This window comes from Larimichthys crocea, chromosome XIII (genome assembly GCF_000972845.2).
Source record: "Larimichthys crocea isolate SSNF chromosome XIII, L_crocea_2.0, whole genome shotgun sequence".
NCBI classification, from domain to species: Eukaryota; Metazoa; Chordata; class Actinopteri; family Sciaenidae; genus Larimichthys; species Larimichthys crocea.
This window is the reverse complement of record NC_040023.1, coordinates 45,093,473-45,107,985: the sequence shown is the minus strand read 5'-3', so window position 1 is coordinate 45,107,985 and position 14,513 is coordinate 45,093,473. Positions and strand designations below refer to the sequence as shown.

Here is a 14,513-nt window from a genome sequence, read left to right as displayed (position 1 = left end):
GCTGAACATGTTAGACATCTAATCTCGTCAGTCCAGATAAGCTGATTTAAGTGCCATGAGGTGTATATTTCGTATATTATTTCATGCTCTGTTCTAGTGTTTTTTTCTCTAAAAAATAAAATGTTTTACTTTGCCAAAATGTAGAATAAAATTCTATTATATATATTTTTTAAATGTTTTCAAGCAAAAATTATATGCAGGATCATCATCTACATTATTTATGGATATAAATGTGTCTATGCTACAACTGTTATCTTGGCTTCCAGGCAGAAGAGCAGTTTGATGACTGCCTTATTGATTATGTGCATGGAATATTACATCGATCTATCTCAGTTAATTAAGACAAAACTCAGTCTCATGGCTAAATGTCAAATGTCAGAGTGTGGACAGTTTTTTAGTCACTCTCAGTTCTTAATTTTCCTCTTTTAGAAACATCATGAAGCTGCTGAATGCATTTCAACCAGCTAAGGGGATCATCACAAAGGGGAATTGTGATAAATGCTGCAAAGCCTCAACAGTACTGGCTCAGAGTCAGAGGTCATTCAGGCTTTAGCACCTGAGGAATTTTCTCAGTGACATATTTTTTTGAGGCATAATGATGATTTTGTTCATCATCAAAACATTTTAATTTTTCTGTAAACAAGTTTGGTTGAAGTGATTTAGCTTGAGATTGTTTAACATACTGTGTTTTGAGCTCTGTAAAACAGATAGGAACTAATTCTCTAGGTTTGTCACCACAGGCTGCCCCCTTCACCTTTCACTTTGTTTTAACATTATCATTTGACACAGTGCTTGACTGATTACAGACACTTTTACCATGTCACATGCCCACTTGGGTTAATGAAGCATATAATATATACACAATACATATTTATTCTGAAGGGTGGAAATGACACTGGCACCAAAGGGACAGACGCTGATTGAAAATAAATAAATTATACCATTTGCAGTTTCATTAAATCTGTTGTGTATCTGAATCTGTTGAAATTCATATGGTGTATCAACATTTATACTGTATATACTGGATCTATAATATGACATATGATATCTGTTCATTTTAATGTAAAGAAAACAACTAAAGAAAGTTTCATCAATGTCTTAAATGTATTGCTTACTCTATGACAAATATGACTGCACATACTTACTGAACTAGATAGGACTCTATCTTTACAAGATAAGATATTTCTGGCCAAGTGATGCACATACAGCACAAGTATTTTTATGTACATCCTGAATGAAACTCCAGATAGGACTCCTATACATTTCCAACATATGCCACTCTGTAAAACACTTTTATACGTCTTTGTTTAGTTAATAATTGTATTACAGAGGACACTGATAAGGTTTATATGCACTCTGACTTGCTTAACAATTACACTGCAGAAGAAGAGGCCATGATACGAGTGGGGAAAAAAAACACTTACCTTAGTCTGTGACTTTTTGATGATTACTGTACACATTAACATGAAACAAAACATGGTCCAACATTTACATTTCAAGTTTTTAGAGGGCATGGACCAAATGTGCTTTTATAAAATGATATGTGTGCACATCTCTATGCAATAAAACAATTTGATTTCTCAAGGTCTATAAAAGGTGTGACCTGATAGCTGAGATAAGTGGATGGAAAATGTGATGTATCCGATCATGAAGCGTTTCATACACCTCAAACAAACTAACACAAAAGCTGTAGTTGTCATGTTTTTAATGCCATTAAAAACATGACAACAACCAACACAACGCTGATTTTTTTTTATTATTATTATTTAAATTGTGCTTTTAAATATACTGTAAATAAAGGCCAAATTTGTTTACATCAAATCACATTGTATTAGTTCTCTCACAAACACATTTTTTTCAGTGATTAAATGTCAGTGATGGCACCTCATGTGATGTATTAACCATTATCATGAAGGTTTTAAACTTGCTGACATCACATAATGCAACACAGACTATAATGAGCTACTGATAACTGCAGGTTAGGTGCCATAGGTCACAGTAAATATCTCAGTGCCCCTTCCTAGGAAGCACAGTCGGAGTAAAGGACTCAGAGAGAGACAGTCCACAGAGGAGATTGTGGTTGCAAGGACACAGTATTGACGCTTTGCAGAAAAGTAGCAAAAGGGAGACTCAACTGCAACAGTTATAATTTCAGTACCTGAGTTTATAAGACGCCACCATGAAGCTGAAGCTGAAGTTTCCAAACCCAGGACTGGATGACCGGATCCCCTCTCATGAGGACCTGGAGAGGATGGAGAAGGAGGAGGCAGGGGACAGACCCAAATGGGACAACAAAGCCCAGTATCTGCTAACATGTGTGGGCTTTTGTGTAGGACTTGGCAATGTTTGGAGGTTCCCTTACCTGTGTCAGAGCCATGGAGGAGGTAAGATGGGATGCTCTGTTTGTAAACTAACATTGTATGTAACCTCAGTTAATACAATGGATTGTACTGTAAGACATAACATTATATATTTAGAAGGATTTATTTGCTAAAACTGAATTTCTAACTATTACCATCTTTTCACAGAATTGTGGGTGTTTTGCAAAGTGTTGTGCACTGAGATAGCTTGCAGTATTTGTACTATTACACGCAGTCAGACTACTTTCACACCAGTTTTCTCCAGAGATAATTTTGTTCTCTAACTAGCATAAAAATGGCAGAAATGCCTGTTTGTCCTAGACCTTAAAAGTTTCAAATCAATCAATGAATCCATATAAATTAGTCTACTAACTGCAATAATATCTAAAAGCAATTTTTTCCAACAAAACTGTTGGAAAAACTTTATTTTCTTTTACTTTCTTTAACTTTGTTAAAGTGAATGTGTGAGTCTTATTAGCATTCAAGTAGTACCTAGTGTAGATAATAAAACATTTACAATCCTTTTACAGTTTACCATATCTTTATAGAAACCATTTTGTGAATGAAGTCCACAGCTGAGTATTTATCTCATGTTTATTAAAGTACTGATAAAAATGAATCACTCCCGATATTATAATGTGTATTATATTGTACCCATAGGAGCATTTATGATTCCGTTCCTTATCCTGCTGGTCCTGGAGGGAATCCCACTGCTGCACCTGGAGTTTGCGATAGGGCAGCGCCTGAGGAAAGGCAGCGTGGGAGTATGGAGATCAATCAATCCACACTTGACGGGAGTTGGTGGGTTAAAAAACAAGCACGCATATTAGGTTGTGTATTTCTCTTTAAGCCATGTTAGTGGCATATTGATTCAGGGATAGCAATAATGTCTAGATCGAGATCTAAAATGACATTAGTGGTCCCCTGCACCACGATCAAGTTCATGTTTGAACTTTGGTACAGACATGTCCCTCATGGGATAAACTGTAATCGCTTTAATGATGTCTTAAGTTTTCTGTTCTAGCGCCATCATCAGGTCACTTGCCAATACCTGCAAAAACAATGGCATTCCTATCAATTTCAGTTATTTTTGTGTTTGGTGCTAATTAGTAAATGTTCACATGCCAATATGTTAAACTAAGATACTAAACATGATCAACATTACTACTGCTTAACATCATCATGTTAGTGTGCAGCATTTAGCACTTCTGTAGCACAGACCTGCTAGAAAGATATTAAAAGATCAATTCTTTCATTTTGTTACAGGTATAGCTTCCTTGTTTGTCTCATTTTTGGTGGGCGTGTACTACAACACCATCATGGCCTGGATCATGTGGTATCTCTTCAACTCTTTTCAGAGTCCTCTGCCTTGGAGCCAATGTCCTCTCAATGCTAACAAGACAGGTATGCCTTCTGTATATCAAGACAGCAGTCAGGGAGGCTAAAAAAAAAACTTTCTTTCTAAGGTTTATTTGTCTTTTGCAGGTCTAGTGGAGGAGTGCACTCGGAGCAGCACTGTCGACTACTTCTGGTACAGAGAGACTTTGAACACTTCAACATCTATCAATGAGTCTGGAGGTCTCCAGTGGTGGATTGTGCTGGCTCTGATAGCTGCCTGGACTGTGCTCTACGTTTGCTGTATCCGGGGGATAGAGACCAGTGGAAAGGTTACATAACATCTGAGTGATCCATTATGGAAATGATGCCTGATTTGGAGTGTTAATGTTCATCTTTGGCTCATTTTATTGTTCTTTCATTTCTCAGGCTGTCTACATCACCTCAACTCTGCCGTACCTGGTGCTTACTATCTTCCTCATCAGAGGACTGACTCTGAAAGGATCTGTGGACGGAATTAAGTTCCTCTTCACACCAGATGTAAGCACATCGATTTCTTTATCATCCACTTAATTTTTATGGTTCCCACACAACTCCCCGTCTCCTGGTTTTATAATGAGTCCTAGAAGATCAGCCCACAATAATTATTAACAATGGCTGGTATGGCCGGGACAGTATTAGGCAATGTTTACTGCCAGTTTTAAAGAGCAGAAATATCACAACAGGAAGTAATTTGCAGAGGAATCTAAGCTTAGCTTTACAATAAATATGTTAATAATAATGTCTTTACTCATTTAGGTGAATGAATTACTGAATCCGCAAACCTGGTTGGATGCAGGTGCTCAGGTTTTCTACTCCTTCTCCTTGGCTTTTGGAGGTCTCATCTCTTTCTCCAGTTACAACTCTGTTCAGTGAGTAACTGCGCAGACTTCGTAGTCATACACTGAACCTCCTTTTGGACAGTTCTCCTCACATGATCATAATTTCCTTGTAGCAACAACTGTGAGCAGGATGCTGTTCTCATCTCCATCATCAATGGCTGCACCTCAGTGTACTCTGCAACGGTTATCTACTCCATCATCGGCTTCAGGGCCACGCAAAATTTTGATGACTGCATGGGAGAGTGAGTTTCAAATTGCTCAAAAGAGGCCTTAAAAAAACAAAGAAACTGGGATTCAGTTATACCAGGTTAAACTCATTTCACTGTGGTTTTCTTTTGTAGTAACATCTTGAAGCTGATGGATGCCTTCAACTATCCTGAAAACAACATCACAGACAGCAACTATGATGAAGTTTTGATCCACCTGAACCAGACAAGTCCAGATATCATTCAAGGATTGCAACTGAAGACCTGTAACCTACAGTCTTTCCTCAGTCAGGTCCGTCGATAACATAACATAACAACATATGAATATTTTAACACTGTTACTAATTCAGTTATTAGTAAGAATATAACAAATGTTAGTCACACTGACACGAGGGTCAGCGGTTGAAATTGGTGTATACTCTCTCAGGGTGTGGAGGGAACAGGTCTGGCCTTCATCGTGTTCACAGAAGCCATCATCAAGATGCCTGTTTCTCCTCTCTGGTCTGTCCTCTTCTTTGTCATGCTCTTCTGCCTCGGCCTCTCGACTATGTTTGGCAACATCGAGGGAGTGGTGGTTCCTCTGCAGGACCTCAAATTGTTGCCCAAAACATTGCCCAAAGAAATCTTCTGTGGTAATTTTCTGAAATACAAATACGAATTACTTTTTCACGCTGGTATTAGAAAATATGATCTAGAGATATGAGTGTAACCAGTGTTTTGTTTGGTTTTTTAGGTCTGACTTGCTTAATATCATTCGCTTTGGGGCTCATATTTGCCCAGCGCTCTGGAAACCACTGGCTAGGTCTTTTTGACAACTTTGCTGGCTCTATCCCCCTTTTGGTTATCGGATTCTGCGAAATGATCTCTGTCATCTACATCTATGGCGTAGATAGGTGAGTCTATCGAAGGTTGTTTTTCTTATTATCTAAAGGTAATGGCTTTTTAGTTAGTGATGTATTAGAAAATGTTAACATGCACAGAGCCACTAGCGTTCCTGTAGTCTTGACTCTTTGTGTTATTGTTGTCATATACGCATGTCTTAGAAACAGTTGCTTGAAACCAGGCAGGATATAACAGAGAATTGTGTTTTGACCTTGGAACAGAGATAATGAGTCATCATAGGGGAGATAAAGAAATACAATGTATCTTGTTGTGTAACAAGATCATGGTAAGAAATGTGAAAAATGTGTTTTTCTAGACATTTCAACAATGCCGGTACAAAGTGTGTAAAAATGTTATGTAAGCTGTTTCCAGTGTTTATTAATTATTTTAGGACACAAGGTTAGGTTTTAGACAACAGAAACTGAGTGGAGTTTCACTTGACATGACATGTTGTGTAGCTCACGTGCTGAACACGCACAGAGCCACACATGCTGCTTTATTTACTGTAGCTAATAAAAGTACAAGGTCGTCTTTTATGGATGCTTTCATATACACTCAGCTGACATTATGTTTCCCTCTTATTGCTTCCAAACAGGTTTAACAAGGACATTGAGTTTATGATTGGCCACAAACCCAATATTTTCTGGCAGGTGTCATGGAGGGTGATTAGTCCACTTATTATGGTCTTCATCCTGATTTTCTACTTTGTAACTCAAGTCACCGAGATTCCCACATATTTGGTTTGGGATCAGGAGTCGGTAAGTGTGTTTTTTTTACGTCCACTTTGGCATAATTCCCCACTAAATGTATTTCTATTATTATTACCTGTTAATTAATGGTTATAAAACAAACCTTCATCATTACCAACCTCTTTCGTGTCATAACACTTTCCTTGATTCTGGCCATAGCCGGTGTTCCCCACTCTCGATGAACGTCCATATCCTTCTTGGATCAACGTCATCATCTTCATCCTGGCTGGAGTTCCCAGTTTAGTTATCCCATTGTTTGCCATCTTCAAATTCATCCAGAGGAAATGCTGCAAGCAGGAGGGCTATCGTGACTCAGTGGACACTATCTCTGCCAAAATACAAATGAGTGAGAAAGGGAATTTTTAGAAATCTTTTACTTTGAATATTTAATGTTTTAAATTAAATGTAATGCTCATTTTACTGTTGCTTGTATATTACATTTGTGCTTTTTTTTCCTTTTCTTTACAATGATAAAAGTGTAATGGCTAGTGACTGTAAAATGTAGAGGTAAATTTGGAAGTATGTTATTTTGGAAAAGAAAGTAATTATTATTGCTGTTCGAACTACTGTAATATTCATTTTTTTGTTGTGAAATATTTTACCTGAAAGTGTATGTTGTACATTAAAAAAATTGTTAGACATTTTGGGGGATGGGCTTGTTCAATTTCTTGCTGAGAGTTAGATTGGTCAGTACCCTGAATATTAATCTGCAGCATAAAACAAGAAACAGCTGACCTGGCTATGTTCAATGGTTAATAATAATAATAATAATAATAATAATAATAATAATAATATTCTCCCTACAAGTACCTCTAGAGCTCGCTTTTTACCACATATCTAATTTATTTAATTTGGAAAGAAACTTAAATCATAATTTGTGAGCCGTTTCCACTGTTTATGCCAAGCCAGGCTAACCATCTATTAGTTGTAGCTATTCATATTCAGCACACAAACATGAGAATGGAGAGAATCTGTCTAATCTGATGTTCAATATTTACAAAAAATCGAACTATTCTTTTAATATTGTATAATAAGGATCCCCTTTTATATATATTGTATAAAATTGGGCTGCATATTAAACTGAGCCTACAATAGGTAGCCTATAGTGCTAGCTCTAATTATTGCACAAGGGTTCATGAGTCACCTGTCATCAATGATGTGGAAATTATGCCTATTATTATCAATATCACAGATTATTATTCTTCTTATTATTATTTATGAATAGGCTCATTTATTTAATAATATGTTTAATTTACGAATGTGTATTTCCAGAAATATTTAAATCGAAGATAAAAAAAAACAATTAAGCAAACAAATAATTTGAATATTTAGTAAATAATTTTCAATGCAGGCACTAATTCTTTTTTAAACATTTGACATGCTGTATGTCTTAGATTCGTAATACATCAGTGCTTTTTAGCCCACTTCTGTGTTATTTCCAATGGGTTTTGAACATATTATGGAAGGCAGTTGTAAAGTTAAAGGATCAGTGTGTGTGGATTCACTGGCATCTAGTGATGTACTTCCAGATTGCAACCCAAACATGAGAAACTATGGTGGCATGAGAAATGCGAACTAGAGCCAAACCGTTTGGTTTGTCCATCCTGAGCCACTGTGGAAATATGGTGGTTTAACGTGGTGGACATTGTAGAAGACGATAAAAAGAAAAAAGGCTCCTTCTAAGGTAACAAAAACATAGCTTTCAGGTGATTCATAAATCATAGGGATGAATATTACTTTATATAACATTTCTGTTATATTCTGTAAATAGAGCACCCTAAATTTTACACACTGGACTTTTAAGTTAATAAAAAAATGTAAAAGTTACTAGCATTTTTAGGATTTTGCCTGACAGTACTTACAGTGAGGCTCATTTGAATTTTGTTAAACCAATGAAACTGCTCATTGAGCAGATGGACTGACAACTGAAGGACAGTAAAGTATGTTGACTACTGATGGTACAACTGTCCATATTTACGATAGCACTCTGAAACTGGGGGTGCTAAAATTGGAAAAAATACCAATGTGCAGATATAGAATTGTCAACCAGTAATCTAGAGTACTATTTTTTTTTTCCTAACAAGGGGAGGGGGATCAGGGGGCCAAGAGTACAAAACACGGTACAAATGTACAATGTGTACCGACTAATCTACGGACGCCATCAGATAAAGTAAAAGATCATAAACTTTCAACATGAATGCTCTCCATGTGGACATCCATGTGCATAGACTGACCCCAATGCTTTAACTGTTGTAGATACTATACCTCTGCCTCAGTGCACATGTGCTCACCATGAGACTGGTACTCCCTAACCCAGGACTGGAACTCCGGATCCCTAACCATGAGGATCTGGAGAAGATGGAAAAAGAGGAGGCCGAGGACAGGCCCAAGTGGGACAACAAAGTCCAATACGTCTTAACGTGTGTGGGTTTTTGCATTGGGCTCGGTAATGTGTGGAGATTCCCTTACTTGTGTCAAAGTCATGGAGGAGGTAAGTTCAGATGAAAAAGGTCAATGGACGTCTGTGGTTAAAATGTCAAGTAAATTATTGTCAATGGGTTTTTATTGCAGTTTATGGCCTTGTCATTTATGTTTTTGTCTGAGAGACATTTTACAGTGCAGAATTTACATTAGGTTTATGGGGGTTGAGACCAACACTATTCCCAAATATCTAAACAGTAAACTTAACTATTTATCTTTAAAGTAAATCACTAGTTAAATATATCACTCATTCTTGGCTACAAGAGAGTGGTGTAAAATTACCATAAAGTTACATTAATCATTCTCAAGAGTATGAGGTCTTCTGAAGTAAGGACTAACCTTTGAAACGACACGTGAGTTGTAGACACTGGGACAGCTGTATATTGTTCAATTTGAAAATGAATGTTATGCAAACACATCTGTGTGAAGTGGGTCATTGTTATTCTTTAGGAATGCTGCAGAATGAGCCACAGGGGATGGGACAGATTCCAAAGAATGCATATTTTAATTCATAATCTATTGTTTTTCTGTCACTTGTTACTAAGCGGTTGAAACTCATACAGTTCAAACAAACTGTCCATGACATCATCCACAGTAATGTGACAATACAGACTAATACAAAACAACACCAATGTTGTGTTTGGAAACTGCATTTTATTTTCTGTATATAAATAAAAACTCACGAAATTCTATTGAAACATCTGTAAATAGTGTAAGTAAAACTTTACCTATTCACAGCATTATATAACAACAAATCTGCTGTAAGTGCATACTGTAGTTATTACATAACTGCAATTTGTCTATTTGTTATCAGCAACCTTCCTTCTATTTATTAATGATATACAGAGTACATGCAATATTTCCACCTTGCCAGCATCCTCATAGTAGTCATCTATAAATCATCATATTAATTAAACATATTTTGTCCAAAATATTTCACAAGAAAACATTGTGTTATAGTGATATAGAACCCCAGCTCTTCATTTAACGGACTTTGGGTCTGTTCTTGACTACTTTAATCTGACCTGAGAAATGTTTATGATGTTTAACATCTTCACTTTTTTAATCCTTAATCTAGCATGGTTAAAATATATGGCTATGGCTAAAGTATATAGATGAGTACCTCTTCCTGACATGGCAATTATAATCACTTATCGCATCTTATATTATATCTTACTTTCCAGGTGCCTTTTTGATTCCCTACTTGATCCTGCTGGTGCTGGAAGGGTTGCCTCTCTTGCTGCTGGAGTTTGCTATCGGCCAGCGTCTCAGGCAAGGCAGTGTTGGAGTGTGGAGGGCCATCAGCCCTTATCTGACTGGTGTTGGTAGGTAAAATAGGACAATTTACCCAAAGCAGAGGTTAGAAGAAAAGCCTTGGTGCCACAGCAACACAAAGCTGGCTCCCTGTTAGTGTGATATCAATGAATGATTTTGTCCTACTCAGGTATAGCCTCCATGCTGGTTTCCTTTTTGATTGGACTGTACTACAACACCTTGGTAGCCTGGATCCTGTGGTATCTCTTCAATTCCTTTCAAAGCCCTCTGCCTTGGACTCAGTGTCCCCTCAATGAAAATGGGACAGGTATTTAAACATACACACATTTTACACATGCATTCCCAAGTACCAAAATTGCATCATTGTTTGTGTATGTTGGTCGTCCCTTTAGGATATGTACCAGAGTGCCAACAGAGCTCCACTGTGGATTACTACTTTTACAGAGTCACTCTGAACAGTACAACCTCTATAGAGGACTCTGGAGGTATTCACTGGCCTATGGTAGTCTGCCTGCTAGCTGCCTGGACAGTCATCGCTATATGCTGCATAAGAGGCATCAGCACATCAGGCAAGGTTTGTTGAACCTACAGTGACGTGACCATCAAGTTTGGGTGTTGTATTTCGATTGTAAAACTTCCAATAGAGCAGGACACAGCCACAAGCGTTAACCGATACTGATCGTATCCGGGGCCAACATCCTCAGAGCAGGGGATACTACGATTTCTTTAGGTAACCGAAAAGGCCTCAAAAGGATGTAGTATGAAATGTCCCACTGCTTTGGAAGTAATACTCTGTTGCTACTGTAAATAGCAAACTCGTTAGCTATACATGCTAATATATAAATATGTTGGAGGAGATAGAAACTTCTGAATCCATGCCACATACTGCTCTTGTATTTTCGGCTTTAGAGATGTTAAAAAAAGTACCCACCTTTCAGACTGTTCAGATCCAGGGTATCTCCTCCAATCCAAAACTTGACAGAAGGACGTCTCTGCTTACAGTTTCCAAGCTGTGACTGGACAATTGATATTTGGGGAAGGGTATACAAATGGTCAGTTATGATACACTACTAATGCAATCTAAAGTCCATTATCTATTGTTCCATTTTTTTTTCTGTCATGACCTAAGGCGGTGTATGTCACAGCCATTCTGCCTTACATAGTGCTGGCCATCTTCCTGATCCGAGGACTGACTCTCAAAGGTGCCCTGAGTGGCATAAAGTTCCTCTTCACACCAGACGTATGTTTCAAATTTCAGTCATAAAGAAAAGACAGTTTTACAGCAGATCTCAAAGCCACATCACGCTGTATGGTTTACACTTCCAGGTGGATGAGTTGATGAACCCAACTACTTGGTTGGATGCAGGTGCCCAGGTCTTTTATGCATTTGGTTTGGCATGGGGAGGCCTCATCTCCTTCTCAAGCTACAACCCTGTTCAGTAAGAGGCATTTAAAAAAACCTGTGGTGTTTCTTAAATTGCAGTTCAAGTCTCATTTTGCTAAATTTGATTGAAAAAAACATACTACCGATTCTTAGACCCAGAGTCAATGTGCGTGTCTCTCTCTTTTTTTTTTTTTGTTCATTTACAAAGTAACAACTGCATGCAAGATGCTTTGATTCTGTTTGCTGTAACTGGCCTCACCTCAGTTTATGCTGCCACAGTCACCTACACCATCATCGGCTTCAGAGCCACAGAGAAATATGACAACTGTATTAGCGAGTGAGTACAATTCATTTCAATTTCAAATTATGATAAAAATGTACAATTTCCAACTATAACTTTTGTTCTATGGTCTATTTGTATATGGTATATATTTTACGTTTATCTCAATGCAGTGCTCACATGCAAGAGTTAGTTTGTTTTTTCTCCTCTGAGTTTATTTACTGTAACACTTACCGTCTTTTAGGAATTGCAACATTGACTGACATGATCCATGGCCCATCACTATGACTGAGACTGAAATATCTCACCAACTGTGGATTGCTGTAAAAAAATTTTATGCCGATATTCACTGTCTCCAAATGGTGATTCCAAATTACTTTCATGATCCTGATGTAAGCATTTAGCACAAAACACTGGCCACCTGACACTAGCCTGACTCAGATAATAACACAAAAACAAAAAGATTGTGTTACTTTTGTTATTGGTCAAAGCAGACTGCTGAAGCCTTATAATAGCTTCAGCTATATTCTGAAATGCATTTTTGCAAGGCATAGGGTCTGCAGATGTTGGACAGGAGGAATTATTACAGCAACCAGTAACTCTTTCTATGTACATATGGGCATGTGAGTATTGCTTTAAGATTCGTGTCAATTCCAGTAATCCAGAGTTACTGATCTGTTCACATTTTCTCTCCAGTAACATCATGACATTATTAAATGCATTTGGCCTTCCTGAAGACAGCATTGATACAAGCAACTACGAAGCAGCCTTTAATCATCTGAACAGCACCTACCCTGATATTGTTCCTGGATTGGACATCAAAATCTGTGACATACAGAAACTTCTCAGTGAGGTGATTATATTGCTGAATATAAGATTTCCATGTTGATTTTGTTTTTTAGTTACATCTGCATTACTATCAATGTGTGTGTTTCCAGGGAGTGGAGGGAACCGGTCTGGCCTTCATTGTGTTTACAGAAGCTATCATCAAGATGCCTGGTTCCCCAGCCTGGTCTATCCTCTTTTTCATCATGCTTTGCTGCTTAGGACTCTCAACCATGTTTGGCAGTGTTGAGGGAGTGGTGGCCCCACTGAGAGACCTAAATATATTCCCTAAAAAATGGCCCCAAGAAGCACTGAATGGTAACATGGTTTTAAATATCAACTCAATCCATTTCTCAGCTTTTTATCCCTCCATGAAATGTCTTTGGTGTTTGTCTATGGTTTTTGTTTTAACACAAGCTCCCTTGCTTTTGTGTTTCAGGAGTGACATGTATTGTCGCCTTCATCATATCCTTCCTGTTTATGCAGCGTTCAGGGATTTATTGGGTAACTCTCTTTGACAACTTTGCTGGATCTGTTCCTCTTCTGACTATTGGATTGTTTGAGATGATAGCGGTCGTGTACATCTACGGCATTGACAGGTTCGTGCTTATTCAAACTACTTCAGCAACACATTGCCTTCCTGTTTATGTTACATCATTGAGCAAAGTTGGAGATGCGTGTTCTGTTCAGGTCCTGAATTACTTCATGACATATTCCAAAACCTTTCAAAACTAGTTAAACCAGTCTTGTGTGGCAGGTTCAATGAGGACTTGGAGTTCATGGTTGGACATAAGCCCTCCATCTTCTGGCAGGTTTCATGGAGGTTCATCAGTCCTTTGATCATTCTGGTTATTTTGGTTTTCTACCTGGTGACACAAGCTCAAAAAAAGCTCACCTATTCAGTCTGGGATCCAAACTCTGTAAGTACACAAGCTTGGAAAATAATAATAATAATAATATCCCTACTTCATGTGGCCCTTTTCTCAAATGTTTTCTCATTGCAAAATACACAAATTATATGACATGATTTCTACATTTCTAGCTACATTTAGTATCTCTGTGGCATAGCATATAATAAATAATGCATTGTAGTAGTTGAACCTACTTTGCCATTGCATACCAAATCCACTAATGATACTGTTTTGTGGTTTACAGGAGAAGTTCCCGTCTCTGGCATCAGTGCCATACCCTTCATGGATCAGTGTAGTCATCTTTCTTCTGGCTGGAATCCCCAGTCTGGCAATGCCTCTGTATGCATTATGTCACCTGGTCTTTGTTTGTTGGAAGAAGAAAAATTAGTATCCAGTCAAAAATATAACAAAATGCAAGTTCAATGCAAATTCAGTTGTTACTCGTTGCATTAATTAGCCTTGTAATATGGTATCTTGCTACACTGGGCAACTCATGAATAATGGAATAAATAATACAATTCTACCAATATCTAAAAATGTATATCTATTGGAATATAAACAATATAGCAAGTATAAACTTTCTAATAAACATGGCTTAATGTGAGCATTGCATGCAGCTGAACTCTGACAGCATAAATGATCTACAACTTGGAAAGCAGACAGTAGTGTCATGGGTTCACCTCATCAGTTGATCTTTAGAAGTCATAAACAGGTGGGTTGTGTGTGTGACCTAACTATAGAGTATACATGTTTAGACAAGCAGAAGATATAGAGCAGCAGTGGCCAAGAGAGGGAGACACTGACAGATCATAGAGTGGTAGTCAGGTTCAGGTAAACCAGATGCAACAAAGCACAACATACTGTAGTGTCTGACAGCAATGTTGAAAGTGCTCTAACTGTTAAAATATTAACTGACCATTATTACTATAACAATAAATCTGTTA

The 14,513-nt window shown here is 37.6% G+C and overlaps 2 protein-coding genes across 2 annotated transcripts; both read left to right on the top strand.

Moving 5' to 3' along the window:
* The first annotated feature begins 2,052 nt into the window (after positions 1 to 2,052).
* On the top strand, positions 2,053 to 7,057 carry LOC104920432 (sodium-dependent neutral amino acid transporter B(0)AT1-like). The gene is made up of 12 exons (XM_010732695.3): positions 2,053 to 2,384; positions 3,021 to 3,161; positions 3,627 to 3,764; positions 3,846 to 4,027; positions 4,125 to 4,235; positions 4,494 to 4,606; positions 4,690 to 4,818; positions 4,918 to 5,074; positions 5,210 to 5,414; positions 5,516 to 5,675; positions 6,260 to 6,422; positions 6,573 to 7,057. Exons 1-12 carry the CDS (start codon positions 2,180 to 2,182, stop codon positions 6,777 to 6,779), a joined length of 1,911 nt encoding a protein of 636 aa, XP_010730997.1. The 5' UTR covers positions 2,053 to 2,179; the 3' UTR covers positions 6,780 to 7,057.
* Positions 7,058 to 8,699: 1,642 nt separating this feature from the next.
* Positions 8,700 to 14,513, top strand: LOC104920447 (sodium-dependent neutral amino acid transporter B(0)AT1-like). The gene is made up of 12 exons (XM_019275438.2): positions 8,700 to 8,904; positions 10,079 to 10,219; positions 10,339 to 10,476; positions 10,562 to 10,743; positions 11,299 to 11,409; positions 11,496 to 11,608; positions 11,762 to 11,890; positions 12,530 to 12,686; positions 12,772 to 12,976; positions 13,098 to 13,257; positions 13,416 to 13,578; positions 13,814 to 14,513. The coding sequence occupies exons 1-12, from the start codon at positions 8,706 to 8,708 to the stop codon at positions 13,955 to 13,957; spliced, it is 1,842 nt and encodes a 613-aa protein (XP_019130983.1). The 5' UTR covers positions 8,700 to 8,705; the 3' UTR covers positions 13,958 to 14,513.

Excerpts from the sequence above, each read along its gene's own strand:
- LOC104920432 (XM_010732695.3), top strand. The coding sequence starts at position 2,180 with ATGAAGCTGAAGCTGAAGTTTCCAAACCCAGGACTGGATGACCGGATC. Across the intron at positions 3,765-3,845 it reads TCTCAATGCTAACAAGACAG|GTCTAGTGGAGGAGTGCACT; the intron begins GTATGCCTTCTG and ends TGTCTTTTGCAG. Across the intron at positions 6,423-6,572 it reads TGGTTTGGGATCAGGAGTCG|CCGGTGTTCCCCACTCTCGA; the intron begins GTAAGTGTGTTT and ends TTCTGGCCATAG.
- LOC104920447 (XM_019275438.2), top strand. The coding sequence starts at position 8,706 with ATGAGACTGGTACTCCCTAACCCAGGACTGGAACTCCGGATCCCTAAC. Across the intron at positions 8,905-10,078 it reads GTGTCAAAGTCATGGAGGAG|GTGCCTTTTTGATTCCCTAC; the intron begins GTAAGTTCAGAT and ends CTTACTTTCCAG. Across the intron at positions 12,977-13,097 it reads GCCCCAAGAAGCACTGAATG|GAGTGACATGTATTGTCGCC; the intron begins GTAACATGGTTT and ends TTTGTGTTTCAG.